Raw genomic sequence first — 20812 nt, 5'->3', positions numbered from 1 at the left:
GAAAAGCACAAATCACAATGGAAGCTGTCCTTGGTGTGAAGGGACCATCTCCACATGAATACCCTGTAGTCAATCCTACCAATATTTTCAGAAACAGATATGTCTGTAGGTAAACCGGCAAGGATCAGGTCAATCAGGCACATTCCTAAAATTAGGATTATGATAGAAGTAAATCAATGTCTCAAGTTAGACACCATTTTCAAGACATCAGTGAAGAAAAGAATGCAGGTTTGACTGAGATATTACCCAAAATCAGAAGCTTACATTGGTTGGTTTGTTCAACGTTCATCCCGCACTCAACCTCAGCAAGACCAAGGAATTGTGGACTTCAGAAAAGGGAAGTCAGGAGAACTCACACCAGTCCTCATTGAGGAGTCAGTGGTGGAAAGGGTGAACAGCTTTAAATTCCTGGGCACCAACATCTCAGAGGATCTATCCTGGGTCTGACATATTGAAGCAATCACGAAGGCAGCACACCGGTGGCTACACTTCATTAGGAATTTGAGATTTGGTATGTCACAAAGACTCTCACAGATTTCTATAGATGTACAATGGAGAGCATTCTGACTGGTTGCATCACTGCCTGGTATGGAGGCTCCAATGTGCAGGATCGAAAGAGGTTGCAGAGGGTTGTTGACTCAGCCAGCTCTATCACAGGCACAACCCTCCCCACCATTTAAGATATCTTCAAGAGACAGTGCCTCAAGGTGGCGGCATTCATCATTCAGGACATGCCCTCTTCTCATTACTATCATCAGGAAGGAGGTACAGGAGCCTGAAGACTCTCACTCAATATTTCAGGAACAGCTCCTTCCCCTCCACCATCAAATTTCTGAACAGTCCATGAACCCTAACTCGTTATTCCTCTTTTGCATTATTGTATTTTTTTTTGGTAACTTAGAGTAATTTTTATGTCTTGCCCTTTACTGCTGCTGCAAAATAACAAATTTCACAACACGTCAGTGATAATAAACCTGATTCTGATCCTGTTACTTTTATTGTATTTCAACATAGCAACTTTTGATACAAGGGAATGGCTTCTTATGACAATTCTTAAGCCAATTGAAAGTCTACCATATTGCTTCAGAACTGGAGCCAATTCCATACATTTTAAAAGTAGTTGGACAGGTACTTAAGTTAGTGACACAAAAAAAAACTAAGGACACAGAATTAAGTACAGCAGCTTACAAAGACTTAAAAGCTAGGAGAGGGAATGACAGGCTTTCTATTCTTCAATTTACTGTAAATTATGTTACAACAAAACTTCTCTCACTTTCACCTCATTTAATATCTCAGATTCCCTTAATAGATTTAAGAAGGGGGACATATTTACAAGTTCATAGCTCCAATATCAACATGTGGGAGCTGCTGTTATTAACAACATATTTTATGCAGTTAGAAGTTTTGAGGTAATAGACTGAATGTTATCATCCTGAAAACAATGAATAGAGTATGGTTGTTTCAATGTCAGAGATGCAGCTGGTAACAACTTGCCAGTGACATACACATGCTGAAAAGTGAATAAAAGTGTAAATAAATTTTTTCTTGCTTTTTCTTCCCAAATACAGAATATTCTCTTTCTGAAGTGGAGTATCAAAGGCAAGCTATCCTTGGATTTCAATATTACTGCCATTTAACCAGTCACTGATATAGATATGTTCCCTGAGGGTTACACTGCACTTGTCCATTCAGTCGAACCCTCACTGGTATTTGGAGGCCCACATCCTCACTATTTTCAATTATTATCATTCAGAGAGAACTGAGGGAGTAACCCACATCCACAAAGTGGCATCACCTGTTGTACTCCTGGGATTTTAGCTAACATGCTGCTAACGGTTCACTTGGTTCCACCTCAACAGGTGTATTCATAACTATATTTGTATAATTCAAATCCAAGGTTGCAAAGGGTTAGCCAAACAGCCTGGAACGTTTAGCTGTGTACTTCCTTATCTTTGTACTTCCCATGAACCAGTTTTTCAGTGTTCTTGGAATACACCAAAAGGGTTTCTTATTGGTAGAGGTTGAGATTCTAGTTTCAGTTTGAACTATAGACACTTCCACAATGGATTACTGAGCATCCAGGTCAATTTAGCAAGTGCTGCAACTGGCTCAGGATCTGTAAACGTTAAGGAGAAACTCTGAAGTTAATGTCCTGATTATTAACTTTTAATTTTTAACAAAAACTATTAACAATAAGGAAAACATGTTGACTTTCCTCTTTTCATAGGTTAGGTAAAACTAGACAATAAAACTAGTAAATGCAACTTATGGAGAAAACCAGCAGTCTGCTTGATTACCCACTTAATGGTAGTACTACTGAGAGCCTGATAGAGTCAAATGTTATTACACCAATAATGGAAAAAAAATACATATCCAAAATGATTGAATGCAAGAACTCCAAAGGAAGCCTTGTATTTATGCAGCTTGTTAGGAGCTCTGTTCATCCTAAGATGCTTTACAATTAATGAAATACTTTGATTGTTATATGTACCACATCTGATGAAGAATAGCAGGTATTTCTGCAGCAATTGTACTACATACAACACTGCCATGATGTGACTGGCATTTGTGAGCATACTTGGGAGAAAAAATAATGCACATTATAAATTCATGTACTTACCATTTTACTTACCTTCCTTAGCTATTATATGACGTGACAAACATTCAAACCTCTGATATATTTGTATCACTCTTGTCCGAGTCAACAAAGGATTTCTCTCCCCCCCCCCCCCCCCCCCCCCACTTCTGTGTCCCATTCATCCACTCAATTGTTGAAATTAGGGATGATTTAACAACATACACCAATTTACTGTATTACCAACCTAAAGGAACAAAGCAGGAAAATATATTTTCTTGCCATTTAACAGTTTCTTCCAGGACTTCTGCTGTTGGGAACATCGTATCATCTTCACTTGCACTGAAACATTTACTAGAGGATCAGACGCTGATTGCTTCAAGCGGCATCACGCAAATAAACTGTCAAAGTTGACTGTCATATATGTATAATTTATTCAGTAGGATATCACAGACACACTTTTCTCAAAAGATGTTGAAAGCCATCATTTATTCACTGACCAATGGACCGACATCAGGCTGCAGTGAGGTGGAAGTACCTGAAGGTAAATAGGCAACAAATTGCAGATACCCGTGTAAAATTATGGTGCAGAGCTCATTTGGAGATTAAAGGAAATGATGTACTCTGCTTGAGATGGTTAGCTTCAGCTTTTCTTTATAGGTGATTGGTTAGCTGAAAACCACTGAAAATGGTTTAAAAAGTGGATTCTCAGTGTAACAATCTTTGCAATACTAATTCTAATCGAAAGAGAGGAATAGACAAATTCGGAGCAGCGCAAATCAGCCACCCACTCCTCACAAAGCCACAATCACAGATCACTTTGTTATTATTCACAGATTATTAATGTGGTCAGTTAATCAAATCACAGTAGTCTGAATGAGTTTCTCACTAATGCACTACCAAAAGACAATTTGCAATCTTATGCTCAAAAAATCCTCAAGCTTTAAAACCAGCAGTTTTCAGATGTTATAGATTTTCAGGGCTTATTTCCTTCAGCAACTGGGATTCATAGGCACTCAGCACACACTTAACCATGGATTACACACTGCAGTAGATTTGATCATTGCTTTCAGTCAAGACCTGAATTTGACTTTATCCCTGCCCCAGATCTCTTCAGCAAGATAAATCAGATTCCACCTTAACCTAGCTGCCAATAAGTATCAGTCTGTCAAATGAGTCATCCTGAATTCATCTATATGCACAAGAGCTCACTATTTTATAAAGAAACATATGTCTGCTATCTTTGTAGCTAAAGTTTCAAAAAGTTATTTTGTCTAAAATCCTTCAGAAGGCTCACTTATGCTCCTCCAGATCCTCTTGAAGTTACAGTTGCCTAAACAGAGTCCAAACAGCAAGAGACAGCAGATTAATAATTTAACACAACCAGAATTTCAGATACTATCCAAAAACAGATTGCAACTCCTTTGCAAAACACATTTAAATACACAATTTACAAATCCAAAGCAAAATATTATTCCCACACCAGAAGATTTTATTAGAACAGAATTTTAGCAAAAAGCACAAAATACAGCTTAGAAGATATACACTTGCAACCAAACTTTGTGATACTGTATTGTATAAAAAGTGCAATGGACCCAATTATAAACCCAGGTTGCAATAACTCAGTGCACTTGCTGAAACCAAACATATTTTACGTAAAGGCTTTCTGTTCTTTTAATATTCTGCATTTCAAAAGGGAGAGATATTCTTTCATTTGCCACAGTCACAATATTTTCACTTATGCCAGCCTTTACAGAAACTTGCAGAGATAAGACATGCATAAGGAAGCCAGGTAATTAGCATCTTTAAGGAATACAGAACGAGCGTTTTCGGTTTGTGCCGCTCTTGTACTACCTTACTACAGAGTTAGTTATTTAAACAAATATGGACAAGTTTCATCCATAACAAGAGTATGGGATTCAAATGCTGGTTGCACTGGAGTTTGAGTTTACCTCAGCCAAAGCAACAGGACCAAATCACTTCAACATTTTTGATAAAGTTTACATATATACACAGCATTTAATACTATTTTACAACATTCTAGCACTCTGATGGAGAGTGGTAGTAGACAGGTTTATTCCTGCAAGTTTGAGGATGAGAGAATTTTCAATTACTACCACTCCATTAGGGAAAACATTGTCCAAGTTACTTTGCTGTACAATAAAAAAAATGGTTTAAATCATGCCGATCTTCTTGTGCTCTTCTTCCAACTATCTTGTATGGCATTAGTGCATAAATTATAAAATGCCACATCCAAAATAACCTGTTGATGCAACTCGCCAACTCCAAGGGGAAAAAAAGATTTTCCAAGATCAAAGCCACATGATCAGAAAGATTTCACTCAAAGCAGCTACTTAAAATGTGTAGTTCATTAAAAGGTTCACGCCCAGAAAATAATTTACCAATCCGTGCTCACCAGGCTCCACAGGTAATCGCAGATGAAATTGTCAGAGTGCTTAGTAGAATCAATGTTAATGGGCTGCGCTAAACCTGCTCCAAAGTGAACTGAGAAATACAGTTAAGGAAATTATTGCATTCTCAATCCCAATATACATTCTACTTTCCATCATTTGAATAGATAAAATTGATGAAAAAACACCTACTTAAAATACAAAAAAGCTACTGGCATGTTTTGTCCAAAAAGAATTTAATCAATTTTTATAAAGGCAGCCTGATCAATTGGTATGTTTGGAGGAATGGTGCATAATTCCCAAATTTGACCAGAATTTCAGAAGAGAAATTAAACTTAAAAGCCCAAGTGGACACAATATTAAAATATAAAACTTTCAACCAACTTCAGGGCTTTTAAGCAATTAAATTGAATAGTCAATCCCAGTTTTAATTACACTGTTAAGTCACGAAATACCAAATCCCCTCCTAAATACAATACCACTATTTTTCCCTCTCATGACCACCATGCACTCTCTCAAAAAACTCAATTGCCCAGTTATCATGCTGTAGCACCCTGGTCTTTGAGTAGGTTGCAGTGTCAAGCCTAATCGTTAATTTTAGGTGAGAACACTGAGAAAACAAAATCTTTATCTCAATTTCTGTGTAGAACTCATTTTAGTTACAATAGATCCCCTGTCGACCACAGGGCTGTTGAGGACGAACCTTCGTATTTGCGCAAGTACAGTTTTGCAAAACAGCATAAAAATCCGATTCTCATTCCAGCAAGTTAAAGGAATTAGTTATGCAACATCGATAAGTTTAGGACCACACAGAGGCTTTACTTAAGATACCAATTTTTATACCACTTAGAAGCAAGGAGTCTCCTGCTGCTGTCAGGACAAGCAGCCCATGAACACCATCAGGGACAATTAATGCAGCATTAATTTCATTTTGTATTAATTGTAACTGTTCATTGAGATTAAATGACAGCTCTAGTCAAACTTTATGGTATCAATTTTAGTATCTGGTCTATCAAATGCAGCAAACATTTTAAAAATATTGGTCTAAACCACAATTGCCATTATAGTTTTAATCTCATCCATCTCACTCACCCCCAAATCAAACAGCTTGATTCTTTTCTCTTTGCCAAGTACTGTTGCTTTCTATGGCATCTAGAACATTCAACAATGGGATTTACTGTAATGATATTTGAAGTGGGCAGGTTGTTTTACAAGGAAAGGTTGGACAGACTAGACTTGTACCTTCTGAAGTTTAGCAGGATGAGAGGCAATTTGATTGAAACAAAGATCCTTAGGGGTCTTGACAGGGTGGATGAGAAAAAAAAAGTGTTTCCCTGTTGGAGAAATCTAGAACCAGGGGTCATTGTTTAAAAAATAAGGGATTACTCTTAAAACAGATGAGCTGACACTCTCTCTCCCAGGGTCGCAAGTCTCAGTATCAAAGGGCATTGGAAGCAGAGTCCTCGATTAGTTAAAGGCAGCAGTAGATAGATTCTTGATAAGAAGTGGAGTCAATGGTTACCAGGCCACACATAAATATGGAGAGATTATAATCAGATCATCCATCTTGTTAAATAATGAAGCAGATTAAAGGATACAAGTGGCCTGCTCCTGCACCTTACTTGTATGCATCAACTTCAGAGTTTGTGCTATTCATAAATAAAATTACTTTAAACGCTAGGTCAATATCTCACCTGTTTCTGTTAATTTTGGGGTGCCTGAAATTTCTTTCCACTTCTCATTACTCTCAACTTTTAACAATCTACTTTAATTTGCCTTAGATTACAACCAGTTCTCATGCAGGGTAACACATGAATCCTAACATATTTATGGAGTTTAGTGGAGCAAGTGGTCTTTCAAAATGATTGAATTGCAATTCCACTGATCAACTTAATTAGAACCAAATCAGTTTGCAGCATGAAAGGTAGCCAGTCTGCCCAATTTGTTCAGGCACCCATGCCAATTTTTCACTAGCTTTCTTCCCTGCCCTTTCTGACCCTAATTCAAATTAAATCCCCATATTCAGTGAAGTGAAAAAATGTAGACTTGCTAGTCTATTTTGCTATGGGAAACTTATTGAAAACTATAAATGAACCAAGTGACTGACCATGAAGAAATCTTTTAGGTTTTCTCAATGTGAGAAGAACATGGAAGTCATATTTTTAGGATCTTTTCTTAAAGGAATTAATTGTATGGATGAGGGTGGGTTGGTGGGTAAGGGAGCTATCTGGGACAAGAAGGATATAACTCTAACCATTTTTAACTTCCAAGCTCTTTTTGTGTGGCTCAATCTCCCATCTATTCCTTTAAAAATTTTAAATCTGAGATCAATAGTGTGTGCTAATGATGGGAATAAGAAGTCGAAGCAAGTGGATGGAGCTATATTATAGGCTGAAGAATTTGTTGACTGCAAGACTCAATGCCATTTTCTATTCCAACTCATTTTTCTCCTTGAAGCTCTTCAGACCTTTCACTCTGGAAATTTTTTTTAAATCGATGGTACTACTACTCAATTTACCCCTCACCTAAGCATAGCCTTTATCAATTTTCCTCGACAAAAATCATCTTTGTAGTCACACATGAAAGGATACTGCCTCTTACAAGGGAAGGATCACAGTCGTAGTCCCAAATGATCTTAGTGACCTTGTGGAAGATGTGAGCCAAGTACCTACAAAATCCAATATTTAAATATAAGCACTCCATCAAAAACACATTGCTGATCACCAACAAGACTCCAATTTGACACAGCGTCATATTTGTGGCATAGAAAACCGGGAAAGACATTTCATCAATATATAGGTTAGAGAAACAAGTTTACCTTGAAATTTCTTAATTGTTTGGAAAATAATCTTTAACTACCTTGTTTATACAAAAAATGGCTATGATTAGTACAGAATGCTCACTGCCTGAAGTCAGCAGGTTGTTAGTGCATCTGGAGATGAGGTGTTCATTTTAAGTGGACCAGTTAATTACTGCACATTTCTTCTGCAATCTATAACCACCACCCATTACGATAGATCCCAAACCTTCAGCTGGATAGTCAGGCTATCATGAATTATTTATCTTTGCTGTGGAGCAGTAGCTGGTTCATCTTCTTCCATGTCATTTAAATATCCTGAGATCACTCCATCACAGTAATAATACAAAATTTAGTGAAAATACACATAGATATTTTAAGTAATTGTCACTACTTTGAATATTTTAAAACTTACTTAGTAGATGGAATAATCACTGTTGTATCTTCATCCACTTCCTCTTCCATTTTAGCTATTTCCTTTCCAGACATCTCAAGTTCCTCCAGCTCTTTCTGTAACAATGTGACTTTTATATATTAAGGAAAATAATAGGATACAATTAGTTATTGTAAAATTGCTCTCATTTTATGGGAACTGGATTCACTTAATGATTCACAAAGATGCAAACGAAACAAGAGTTGCATTTACATCATGCTCATTGGATCAAAATCTCTGAAGCAGTTGTGAATTATATTTGAAGAGCACTGATTTACTCAACATAGTAGTATAATTTAATCTGTCTTTTGGATAATGTTTTACTAAACTCATCACGGACAACTAGCTCAGCCAATGTGCTTTTTCAGCCAGCAAGGGCACAACGTCCAAATAGATTCCTCCTGTGATTCCATGATCACTTTCATATTCAAATCTAAACAATGTTAACAAAGGGCAACATCACAACTTGGATCAGGTGTTCTGCACCTCATGCCATTCAGTAAGATTGTGGCTGATGTTTCAATTCCATACCACTTTCACATACTAACCCTACATACATGTGACCCCCGAATTACAGAGGGATTGGGAGGAGAAGAGAATAAAAGAGGGTAGGAGGGGAGAGTTGTTTACCTAGAAACACAAGTTGGAAAAAAATTTGTACTTACTGTTTTTGAAACCCCCACATAAATTCAGTGAGAACAAATTTTATTCCATATCTCAAATTTTTGGGTAGTAATTTGTTAATTCTAGGGTGAATTTCTGTTAGGTGAATGGCCACAAAGCAGCCTCCACAGCCCTCTAAGGCAGAAAATTCCAAACGTTCATCAGCCTTCACTTCTGTTCCAAATGGTACAGCCTTTACATCAAGACTGTGATCTGACATCCAGAGACCCAAGCCAAGGAAATTTGGGAGATGAGACCACGCAATATCCCAGATGCAGTCTCACCAATTCTATACGATTGAAGCAAGATGTCTGTGCACATATCTAAATCCTCTTGCAAACAGGCCAACATACCATTCACCTTAATTACTTGCTACTTTTGCATATTAACTTCCATTGATTCCTGTACAAGGGACACCCAGATCCCTCCAAACACCAATGCCTTTCAACCTCTCGTCATTTAACATCCTTTATAAGCTGAGAATTCTACCGAGCTTTGTACCACAAACCTGAATACATTACATTTGATTCCTTCAGTTAAAATCATTGATATGAATTGTGAACAGTTGGCCTCAGCACTGATACATTCTGCACCCCACTAGTTACAACTTTCCAACCCAAAAATGACTCGTCTATTTATAATGTACACTCTTTAATCATCTACTGCAGCACCTCAAAGGTCTTTTGAAAGTTCAAATAGATCTCATCAATTGATTCATCTTTATCTATTCTGCTAGGTTAGTCTCAAAAAACTCCAATAAATATGATTTCCATGTTGACTATTTATTCTTTATTATGCCTTGTTAACTCTTAATAATTTTCCTTACTACATTCAGACTACTGGATCTCTGTCGTCCCCAGTTTCTGCTGTCGCTACATTCTTAAATTGTGGGATTATACATGTCAAATTGTAGGAACTGTTCAAGAATCTATGGAATTTTGGAAGATGACCATCAGTGCATCCATCATCTCCATAGCAACCCCTTTAAAAATCCTAGGATGAATAAGGCGCTGAGGATTTCCAGTCACAAATTTCCCCACTGCTAGCATCTTTTTCTAATGCCAATTTCTTTGAGCTCCTCGCTCAGTGTTGTCCTGTAGTTTTCCACCATTTCCACAAACTTTTCTGTGAAGACAGACAAACTATGTTTAAATTCCTTTGTTTTTTTTTCATTATTCCCAGTCTAATCTCTCCTGCACATTTGTAAGAAACTCACATTAAGTTTAGTTGATCTTTTCCTTGCTACACATCTATAAGTTTTCTGTTTTTGGGTTTCTCACTAGCCTACTCTCATATTCTACTTTCCACTTCCATGTCAATTTTTTGATCTGTCTCCCGAATTCTGAAATTTTTCACAATCCTCAAACTTGCTGCTTTTTTGGCAACATTACGAACTTTTTTCCCTTGATTCACTATTCCTGACAGTTTTCTTTACCTCAAAGAGATGTGTACTACTTGTACACTATGTATTAATTTGGAAATGTTAGACAGTGCTTGTTTGCTGCATTATAATGCAGTTTCCCAATCTATCACAGCCAACTCTCACTTTATTCCCTTGTAATTGTTAGCTTTATCTGGATTTAAGACCCTAGTATCAAATTAAGCTAAATCACATTCAATTTTAGTAAAAGTTATATAACAGATGGGCAATAAATGCAGGTCATACCAGCAATGACCAAAATTTCAAAAATGAATACAAAGAAAAACCACAGGAACTTTATCTACCACTTCAATCCTCTTTCACTATACATAGTTAGATCTAAAATAGCCAATTCCTTAGTTGGTTTCTCAACATACTTGTACACAAATCATCTATTTTGAATTCATTCTCCATACTATTAACTGCTCATTTGCTTTGCCAGGTCTGTGTAGATTAAAGTCCCCCATAATTATTGTTAGCCTCGTTAATACACAACCACCCATATGATTGCATCCTCATTTAACATCTTTATGTTTTCAGCAGGATAACGTGGCAGGAAATACTTCAAAGGTCACATGAAGATATTCAAAACAAAGCAAATTCTACCAAATTCTGGAAATTCAAAATAAAAGATGATGCTACCAATGCTCAGCTGGCTATGCTTAATCTGTGGAGATGCACTGGTTTGAAACTTTAGCCCTTTGAACCGAAGTTAGAAAGAAAAATCATCTCTCTCCAAAGAGGATGTCAATGTTGAGTATTTCCAGTTTGCTGTTTTATTACTGAAGCATTACGTGTACTGGAAGTTAATCTCCAACCAAGAGCTAGAAAAAGACAGGAATTTGCAAGCTACTGAGCATCACTGTTTTCAGAGCCAGGGAAGGTACTAAAGTCTTTATATCGTAAGCTCAATGTAGCAGTAAAGGATATTTAAGTTCCGCTTCATTCTTAGAATTCCGTTGTTGAGTCTCTTTCCACTTTTCTTTAATCTTCTGTAACTCCAATAAACTTTTTTCTCTTTCTTCTCCCACCTCTATAACCTTCTGTGCCACACGCTCCTGTGATTGCTGGACCTCTGAAATTACCAAAACGTGGACTTTAATCTCAAACTTCTTGAATAAACCACAACCATTTCCAGAAACTTTTTGAAACTATAGTACAAACGTTGTCCCTTCCATTAACATTTTAATGCAGTAGGAATTGATTTACAAAGTTAATAATAATTAAAAGAAACAGATCACTCACTTCTTACAATGAACATATGGTGGATTGCTTGGAATTGGAGTTCCATAGGCATTATAGCAAAAATTGACAAATGAGGTTAAAACAAATATAATAAGTGTGAGAATAATTAATTCACATACTTCCAATTAAATTTTTTCCCAATGAAGTTATGAACAATGCACGCTCAAGTTTGACCTTCAGAACAATAAAGGAATTAAGAAATGACAGTTTCAAAGTCAGCAAGTCTGCTGCATAAAATCAAACCTTCAGAAGATCCAGTTTCATATTCTTGCTATTTTGGTATGGTGTGGTATTAGTTTATTGTCACATGTTCTGAGATACAGTGAAAAACTTTGTTTGCGTGCCATCCAGGCAGATCATACCATACGCAAATACATTGAGGTAGTAAAAAGAAAACAGAATGTAGTATGTTTTCAAACTTTCAAGACCAAGCTTACAAATGGGATTTTATATAATTTATTCAGAAGTCTTACCTCTCAACTGCTGCTTCACACAGTTTTCCACTTCCAGGTAGATATTCACCATTTTTGCCTTATGATTCATGGCATTCTGCAGAAGCACCTCCCCATGACAACCAGAAAGGATAATCATCAGTTCATCTGCCAATAGCTTAAACTCCTGGATCTGCGCCTCCATATTTTCAGTACACAACCTGAGGAGAGAAGGCACCCAAATCGGTTTTTTTTGTTCTGAGATTCATTAACGTATTGGCAGTAACGACGACTCTATAGTCCGTTGCTGCTGGCCTTCCATGACATACCACGAGTTTCAATATTCCCATTTTCCCACATCTCCAGTCCTTCATACATGGGAGGGATGCGAAGGGAAGGGAAGGGAAGGGGGCTGACTCCTCCCCGAGGTTGCGGTGGGAAGAGAGCTGACACCGGGTGAGTGAGTGAGTGAGGGGAAGTCGGGGCAGAAATAAGGCGGCCGATATTTTATTTTTTTTAAACTGACCGGCTAGTGACAAAGTTAATTCACGAGTTCTTTTCCGATCGACGCCCCCGCCGTGCGTTCTGCAGCCCCGCTCCCTCACGCCGCCGCCGCCGGGGTTTCCCGCCTCCCGCGCGCCGTCCGTTCACTCAAAAACATTCAAACGCTTCGCGCCCAACGTCTTTTTCAGGAAGACCCCGCCGGCCTGACTACTCAACTGCCGCATCTGAAGCAAGTCGGACTTTTAAGATTATTTTCCATTTTCCTATTTTAGATATTCATTAACTGCTCGATCCATTCCTAGTTGCTATTAACAAAAAGGACACGGTCTCATTCTATGGCAAATATAATAGACAGCTAAAATAAAAACTGCAACAATAACTTGCATTTATATGGCGACACAAGAGGCTGCAGACGCTGGAGATCTGCAGCAACCCACAAAATGCTGGAGGGAAATGGACAGTCGATCAGGACTGGAAATATAGAGGGGAGAAGCCAGTATGGAAGGGAGGGGGGAAGGAGTGGAATAAGGGCAGGGGGGTGATAGGGAAGGGAAGGGAAGGGAAGGGAGGGAAGGGATAGGGAGGGAAGGGAGGGGGGTGATAGGGAAGGGAGGGGAGGGGAGGGGGGTGATAGGGAAGGGAGGGGAGGGGGGTGATAGGGAAGGGAGGGGAGGGGGGTGATAGGGAAGGGAGGGGAGGGGGGTGATAGGGAAGGGAGGGGGGTGATAGGGAAGGGAAGGGAGGGGGGTGATAGGGAAGGGAGGGGAGGGGGTGATAGGGAGGGGAGGGGGGTGATAGGGAAGGGAGGGGAGGGGGGTGATAGGGAAGGGAGGGGAGGGGGGGTGATAGGGAAGGGAGGGGAGGGGGGTGATAGGGAAGGGAGGGGAGGGGGGTGATAGGGAAGGGAGGGGAGGGGAGGGGGGTGATAGGGAAGGGAGGGGAGGGGGGTGATAGGGAAGGGAGGGGAGGGGGGTGATAGGGAAGGGAGGGGAGGGGGGTGATAGGGAAGGGAGGGGAGGGGGGTGGAGGGGAGGGGGGTGGAAGGGAGGGGAGGGGGGTGGGGGAAGGGAGGGGAGACGAGGGGGGTGGAAGGGAGGGGAGGGGGGTGATAGGGGAGGGGTGATAGGGAAGGGAGGGGGGTGATAGGGAAGGGAGGGGTGATAGGGAGGTAGGGAAGGGAGGGGTGATAGGTAGGGAAGGGAGGGGGTGATAGGGAGGTAGGGGAGGGGGTGATAGGGAGGTAGGGGAGGGGGTGATAGGGAGGTAGGGGAGGGGTGATAGGGAGATAGGGAGGGGAGGGGGGTGATAGGGAGATGGGGAGGGGGGTGATAGGGAGATAGGGAGGGGAGGGGGGTGATAGGGAGATAGGGAGGGGAGGGGGGTGATAGGGAGATAGGGAGGGGAGGGGGGTGATAGGGAGGGGAGGGGGGTGATAGGGAGGGGAGGGGGGTGATAGGGAGATAGGGAGGGGAGGGTGTGATAGGGAGATAGGGAGGGGAGGGGGTGATAGGGAGATAGGGAGGGGGTGATAGGGTGATAGGGAGATAGGGAGGGGGTGATAGGGAGATAGGGAGGGGGTGATAGGGAGATAGGGAGGGGGTGGTAGGGAGATAGGGAGGGGGTGATAGGGAGATAGGGAAGGGAGGGGGTGATAGGGAGATAGGGGAGGGGGGTGATGGGGAGGGGGGTGATAGGTGGATCCAGGTGAGGGGACTTGCATTTATATGGCGACACAAGAGGCTGCAGACGCTGGAGATTTGCAGCAACCCACAAAATGCTGGAGGGAAATGGACAGTCGATCAGGACTGGAAATATAGAGGGGAGAAGCCAGTATGGAAGGGAGGGGGGAAGGAGTGGAATAAGGGCAGGGGGGTGATAGGGAGGGGAGGGGGTGATAGGGAAGGGAGGGGAGGGGGGTGGAAGGGAGGGGAGGGGGGTGATAGGGAGGGGAGGGGGGTGATAGGGAAGGGAGGGGAGGGGGGTGATAGGGAAGGGAGGGGGGTGATAGGGAGGGGAGGGGTGATAGGGAAGGGAGGGGAGGGGGTGATAGGGAAGGGAGGGGAGGGGGGTGATAGGGAGGTAGGGAAGGGAGGGGTGATAGGGAGGTAGGGGAGGGGGGTGATAGGGAGATAGGGAGGGGGGTGATAGGGAGATAGGGAGGGGAGGGGGGTGATAGGGAGATAGGGAGGGGAGGGGGGTGATAGGGAGATAGGGAGGGGAGGGGGGTGATAGGGAGGGGAGGGGGGTGATAGGGAGGTAGGGAAGGGAGGGGTGATAGGGAGGTAGGGGAGGGGGTGATAGGGAGATAGGGGAGGGGGGTGATAGGGAGATAGGGAGGGGAGGGGGGTGATAGGGAGATAGGGAGGGGAGGGGGGTGATAGGGAGATAGGGAGGGGAGGATGGAGATAGGGAGGGGAGGAGGGAGATAGGGAGGGGAGGAGGGAGATAGGGAGGGGAGGAGGGAGATAGGGAGGGGAGGGGGTGATAGGGAGGGGAGGGGGGTGATAGGGAGGGGAGGGGGGTGATAGGGAGGGGAGGGGGTGATAGGGAGATAGGGAGGGGAGGGGGGTGATAGGGAGATAGGGAGGGGAGGGGGGTGATAGGGAGATAGGGAGGGGAGGGGGGTGATAGGGAGATAGGGAGGGGAGGGGGGTGATAGGGAGATAGGGAGGGGAGGGGGGTGATAGGGAGATAGGGAGGGGAGGGGGGAGATAGGGGGGAGATAGGGAGGGGAGGGGGGAGATAGGGGGGAGATAGGGAGGGGAGGGGGGAGATAGGGAGGGGAGGGGGGAGATAGGGAGGGGAGGGGGGAGATAGGGAGGGGAGGGGGGAGATAGGGAGGGGAGGGGGGAGATAGGGAGGGGAGGGGGGAGATAGGGGGGAGATAGGGAGGGGAGGGGGGAGATAGGGGGGAGATAGGGAGGGGAGGGGGGAGATAGGGAGGGGAGGGGGGAGATAGGGGGGAGATAGGGAGGGGAGGGGGGAGATAGGGGGGAGATAGGGAGGGGAGGGGGGAGATAGGGGGGAGATAGGGAGGGGAGGGGGGAGATAGGGAGATAGGGAAGGGAGGGTGTGATAGGGAGGGGAGGGGGTGATAGGGAGATAGGGAGGGGGTGGTAGGGAGATAGGGGAGGGGGGTGATGGGGAGGGGGGTGATAGGTGGATCCAGGTGAGGGGACAGAGGGGAGTGGTTACCAGAAGTTGGAGAAATCGATGTTCATGCCATCAGGTTAAAGACTACAAAGGCAGAATATTTGGTGCTGTTCCTCTAATCTGTGCCGGTGCTGTTGTAGTCTGGCGAACTGTTCCCCCCCACTTTATTTTCCCTTATCCCACCGTCTCCCCCTCCCCGGCTCTCTCGACCTGCCCATTTCCCACCCATTCCTCCCTCTGCTTCCCCTCCTCACTTCCCTTTATTCCATGGTCCACTCTCCTCTCCTATCACATAACATCTTCTTCAGCCCTTTGTCACTTCCACCTGTCACCACCCAGCTTCTTACATCATTCCCACTCTCCCCCTCCTCCATCTTCCTATCTCCCCCCACCCCTCGCCTGGATCCACCTATCACCTCCCAGCTTGTGCTCCACCCTCACCCTTTTATACTGGCTTCTCCCCTTTTTCTTTCCAGTTCTGATGGAGGGTCTCGATCCAAAACAACGACCTCCATTTCCCTCCATAGATGCTGCATGACCCGCTGAGTTGCTCCAGCATTTTGTGTGTTACATTTATATAGCACACCCGGAGCGCTGGAGGAACTCAGTGGGTCAGGCAGCATCTACAGCAGGAACTGGACAGTTGACATTTTGAGTTGAGACCCTTCATTTTATAGCCCTTCGAGGTACAAAACCATTTGAAGGCACTTCATGGATGAGATGTTAGAGCAGGTGATCAAAGCTCAAGTGAAGAGGTAGGAGCATCATAAGTAGAGGGAGAGGTAGAGCAGTGGGAAAGCTTGAGGAAGGATTTCCAGAAAATGGTAGCTGAAGGCTCCAGATCTAAGAAAGGGAAAGAAATACTTGTTAACCATGGCTGATCTGTCTGGATTAGATGTAAATAGAGGAAGATGAATGGGGGCAATAGAGACAGAAAAAAAGAAAAAAAATTGAGAACATGCTGGAATTGTGAGGTGTAGAACAGTACAGTTGTTGGAAATCTAAAATAATACTCCAGGTCAGGTAGCATCTGTGGAAAGTTAAAGTTGAGTGATGTTGAGCGTTGGTCTTGCGTATAATTCCCCCACTCTTCTTAAAAATAGTGCCATAAAACTTTTTACATCCACCTAAGAGAATAGACAAAGCCTTGGTTGAAGATTTTATCTGAAAAGCCACACTTCTGACAGCACTATACTCTGTTGGTATTGATATAGAACTTTGTGCTTAGATCTTTGAAGTGGGTCTCAAATCCACAACATTCTGAATCCGAAGACACAGCCAGCACATGTAATTGAGTCCTATTTTCCCATCATTTTTGTTTTTGCTTAATGTGCCTGCCTGTAACCAATCTATCTGTGCCTCTTCTTCATCTATTTACTCTCTGATAATGATTGTCAATGTTCAGAAATCTCTTTCTTATTCTGTCAGTGCTCAGGTAAGTTTCTTCTCTATGAGAGTCAATGGGTCTTTGGAACTCTTCTTCTAAGACTTCCAGAAGTACAGTCTCTGAATAATTTTAAAGCAGAGGTAGATCAACACTTGATAAAGAATGGCATGAAAGTTTATGGTGGGAAGATAGTTTCAGTGACTTTTATCTGGCTGATTGCATCTTCCCCGCTATGGACATTTCAGGTTCAGCAACTGCTGCTTCTGTAAAGGCTACGTTGGCACAGATATGATTATTTGCAATGCACCACTCAGGAAACTAAGAAACCGTGGTTTCCTGAGGCCAAATACACATATAATGCACAGATCCAATACAAAGAGGGGAGAGATTTAAAAGAGACCTGAGAGGTAACTTCTTTACTATCTGTGCCTCTTCTTCATCTATTTACATGGCTAGTCAGCATAGCTTGGTGAGTGCCTGGAATAGGCAAAATTGCAGCATTTAAGAGGCATTTGGATAGGTACATGGAGGGGAGGGGCTTGGAGGGTTATGGGTCAAATGTGGGCAACTGGGATTAGCGGGACAATGCTGTAGACGGCACGGATCAGTTGGGCCGAAGGGCCTGTTTCTGTGGTGTATTACTCTATGACCGTGACGTTCATGGTCTTTAATGATGGTGAGGTCAGGGAGGGGTATATTGATAATTTAGGGCATGTTGACATTAAGAAGGAGGAGGTGTTGGGTGTACTGAAAAACAGTTATGTAGATGTCCCCAGGGCCTGATGGAATCTAATTAGGATTCTAATGGAAGCAAGAGAGGAGGTTGCTAAGGCCTTGACAGAGACCTTTGTATCCTCTTTAGCCACAGGTGAAGTCCCAGTGGACTGGAGAATAGCCAATGTCGTTCCTTTGTTTAATAAGGTGACGGGGATAATCTAGGAAATTATAGGCCGGTGAGCCTTGCATCAGTGGCAGGGAAATTATTGAAGAAGATTCTGAGGGACAGGATTTACTCATACTTGGAAAAGCATGGACTTATTAGGGATAGTCAGCATGGTTTTGTGCGTGGGAGGTCCTGTCTCACAAATCTGAATTTTTTTGAGGAAGTGAAGAAGATGACTCATGAGGGTACAGCAGTGGATGTTGTCTATATGGACTTTAGTGATGCTTTTGACATATCTAACATGATTGGCTGGTCCAAAAGATTAAGTCAATGGGATCCATGCTGAGTTGGTAAGTTGGATCCAAAGTTAGTTTGGTCATAGAAGACAGAGAGTAGTAGTGGATGGGTGTTTTTTTGACTGGAGGTCTGCGACCAGTGGTGTTCTGCAAGGATCAGTGCTGGGACCTCTGTTGCTTGTAATATATATTAATGATTTAGATGAAAATGTCAGTAGTCTGAATTGTAAGTTTGCAGATGCTACAAAAATTGGTGGAGTTGTGGATAGTGAGAAAGGTTGTCAAGGATACGATAGAATATTGATGGAAATTTGGGAAGAGAAATGGCAGATGAAGTTTAATCTGGACAAGTGTGAGGTGTTGCATTTCGGAGGTCAAGTGCAAAAGGAAAGTATACAGTAAATGGCAGAACCCTTAGGAGCATTGATGTACACAGGGATCTTGGGGTGCAAATCCATTGCTCTGTGAAAGTGGCAACACAAGTAGATATGATGGTGAAGAAGATGTACAGCATGCTTTTCTTCATCAGTTGAGGCATTGAGTATAAAAGTTGGCAAGTCATGCTGAACTGTATAAAACTTTAGTTAGACCAATTTGGAGTATTTGTACAGTTCTGGTCGCTATGCTTTAGAAAGGATATGGAGGCTTTGGAGAGGGTGCAAAAGTGCTACACCAGGATGTTGCCTGGATTGGAGTGAATTAGCTATAAGGAGAGGTTGGACAAACTTGGATTGTTTTCACTGGAGTGTCAGGGACTGAGGGGTGACCTGATAGAAGTATATAAAATTATGAGAGGCATAGATGCAGTAGATAGTTAGGGTCTTTTTCCCAGGGTGGAAATGTCAAATACTAGAGGGCATAGGTTTAAGGTGAGAGGGGAAAAGTTTTAAGGAGATGTGCAGGGCATGTTTTTTGCACAGAGAGTGGTAGGTTCCTAGAACAGGCTACCAGGGGATGTGGTGAAAGCAGATGTAATAGCAACATTTAAGATGCATTTAGACAGACACATGAACAGGCAGGAAATAGAGAGGTATGTGTAGGCAGATGGGATTTGACTAGATTGGCATGACGGTCAATGCAAGCTTTGTGGGCCAAAGCACCTGTTCCTGTGCTGTACTGTTCTATGTTCTATGGATTTAGTCTTGCTCTGCTGATAAGATTGGCACATTCAGCTTGGCTTTAAAGTATGTTTGCTGCTGTTGTCCTGGATCTTACCATCCCAAACTAATCAGGCTGTTAGAGTTGAGCCACACTGCAGATTAAAAGTTTTGTATACCTTGAGCTCTGGGCAGATGCCATCATTTAGTTCATCACATGATTGACCTTCCTTCAACAACCAAGCATCCTTGGGATGATGATTCTTTATGCCAGGGCTCCACTCAGCCTGACCCATGCTCAATGCTGCATTGACAGCAAGAATGGCCTCACCTCATTGGCTGAATCACCTGCCAGTTATTGTTCTCAGGATGTGGCCAATGGACACATTTGGGTTAAAACAGAAAATGGTGGAAACACTCAGCAGGTGAGTCAGAAAAAGAAATAGTTAATGTTTCGGGTTCAGACCCTTCATCAGAACTGGGAAAGAGAGAAAAAAAGTTAGCATTCAGTCATAGGAAAGGGGCAAGAGGGATAGGTAGAACCAAGGAAATATCTCTAATCGGGTGAGACCAAATGACATAATGTGGCAATGAGAAACTAATTTTGCTTTCTCATCTGTGTAATGTGTTGCTTATAGCAAAGATGTGGGAAATGACCTGCAGTCCAAACTCTACTCATTGAAAGAGAAGCACTGAGCCAAAATGCTAATAGATAGAAAGAAAAGTGAGTTACATAGGGTTGGACAATTTGATACTGAGTCCTACAAGCTGCAACGTGCCCAGGCAGAAGAGGTCTTGTTTTTCAAGTTTGCATTGGACTTCATTGCATCAGTGCACTTATGAGTCATTGATCCTTCCTTGGAATCATCACCCCTTCCAATAGGGTGTCAAGAGAGAATTCCAAGCTATTGGTTTTGTGGTGGTTGTCACAGAGACTGCCAGACACCTTCATGCTCAGTCCTGTAGCTGTGTGAAAAGTTACACCTGACTTGGCTATTGATCAGCTTTAGTTCTTGACATCCAGGTGTTATTTAAAGAAACACACAAAAAGTGCTGGAGGAACTCAGTGGGTCAGGCAGCCTCTATGGAGGGAAATGAACAGTCAATGTTTCGGGCCGAGACCCTTCATCAGGACTGGAAAGGAAGAGGGCAGAAGCCAGAATAAGAAGGTGGGGGGAGTGGGAGGAGCACACGCAGGCAGGGGATAGGTGATTTCAGGTGATAGGTAAGTTCAGGTGAGGGAGGTGGGTGGGGGGTGGAGGGAAGATGTAATAAGCTAAGAGGTGATCGGTAGAAGAGGCAAGGGGCTGAAGAAGAAGGAATCCTGTAGGAGAGGGCAGTGGACCATGGAATAAAGGATGGGGGAGGAGAGGAGATGGGCAGGTCATCAAGGTGGGGGAAGGGAGCCACAGGAATAAGGGAAGACAAAGGAGGTGGGGGGGGGGGTGGGGAAGAAAAAGAAGGGGAGTAGTTACCGGAAGTTAGAGAAATTGATGTTGAGGCCATCAGGTTGGAGA

General features: G+C 42.8%; 1 protein-coding gene across 1 annotated transcript; it reads right to left on the bottom strand.

Moving 5' to 3' along the window:
• Positions 1–2889: 2889 nt before the first annotated feature.
• Positions 2890–12664, bottom strand: spc24 (SPC24 component of NDC80 kinetochore complex). Its single transcript, XM_052041868.1, has 6 exons — positions 12502–12664; positions 12018–12196; positions 11230–11374; positions 8199–8303; positions 7578–7654; positions 2890–5080 (listed from the first exon to the last, which is right to left on the bottom strand). The coding sequence occupies exons 2-6, from the start codon at positions 12178–12180 to the stop codon at positions 4974–4976; spliced, it is 597 nt and encodes a 198-aa protein (XP_051897828.1). The 5' UTR covers positions 12181–12196; positions 12502–12664; the 3' UTR covers positions 2890–4973.
• Positions 12665–20812: the final 8148 nt, after the last annotated feature.

The sequence above is a fragment of the Pristis pectinata genome, chromosome 31 (genome assembly GCF_009764475.1).
Source record: "Pristis pectinata isolate sPriPec2 chromosome 31, sPriPec2.1.pri, whole genome shotgun sequence".
Taxonomy (NCBI): Eukaryota; Metazoa; Chordata; class Chondrichthyes; order Rhinopristiformes; family Pristidae; genus Pristis; species Pristis pectinata.
This window is presented reverse-complemented; position numbering and strand designations above follow the sequence as displayed.

Excerpts from the sequence above, each read along its gene's own strand:
- spc24 (XM_052041868.1), bottom strand. The coding sequence starts at position 12,180 with ATGGAGGCGCAGATCCAGGAGTTTAAGCTATTGGCAGATGAACTGATG. Across the intron at positions 11,375-12,017 it reads TGTGAAGCAGCAGTTGAGAG|AGGTCCAGCAATCACAGGAG; the intron begins GTAAGACTTCTG and ends TGGTAATTTCAG. Across the intron at positions 8,304-11,229 it reads AAGAATGAAGCGGAACTTAA|ATTGTTACAGAAAGAGCTGG; the intron begins ATATCCTTTACT and ends TATAAAAGTCAC.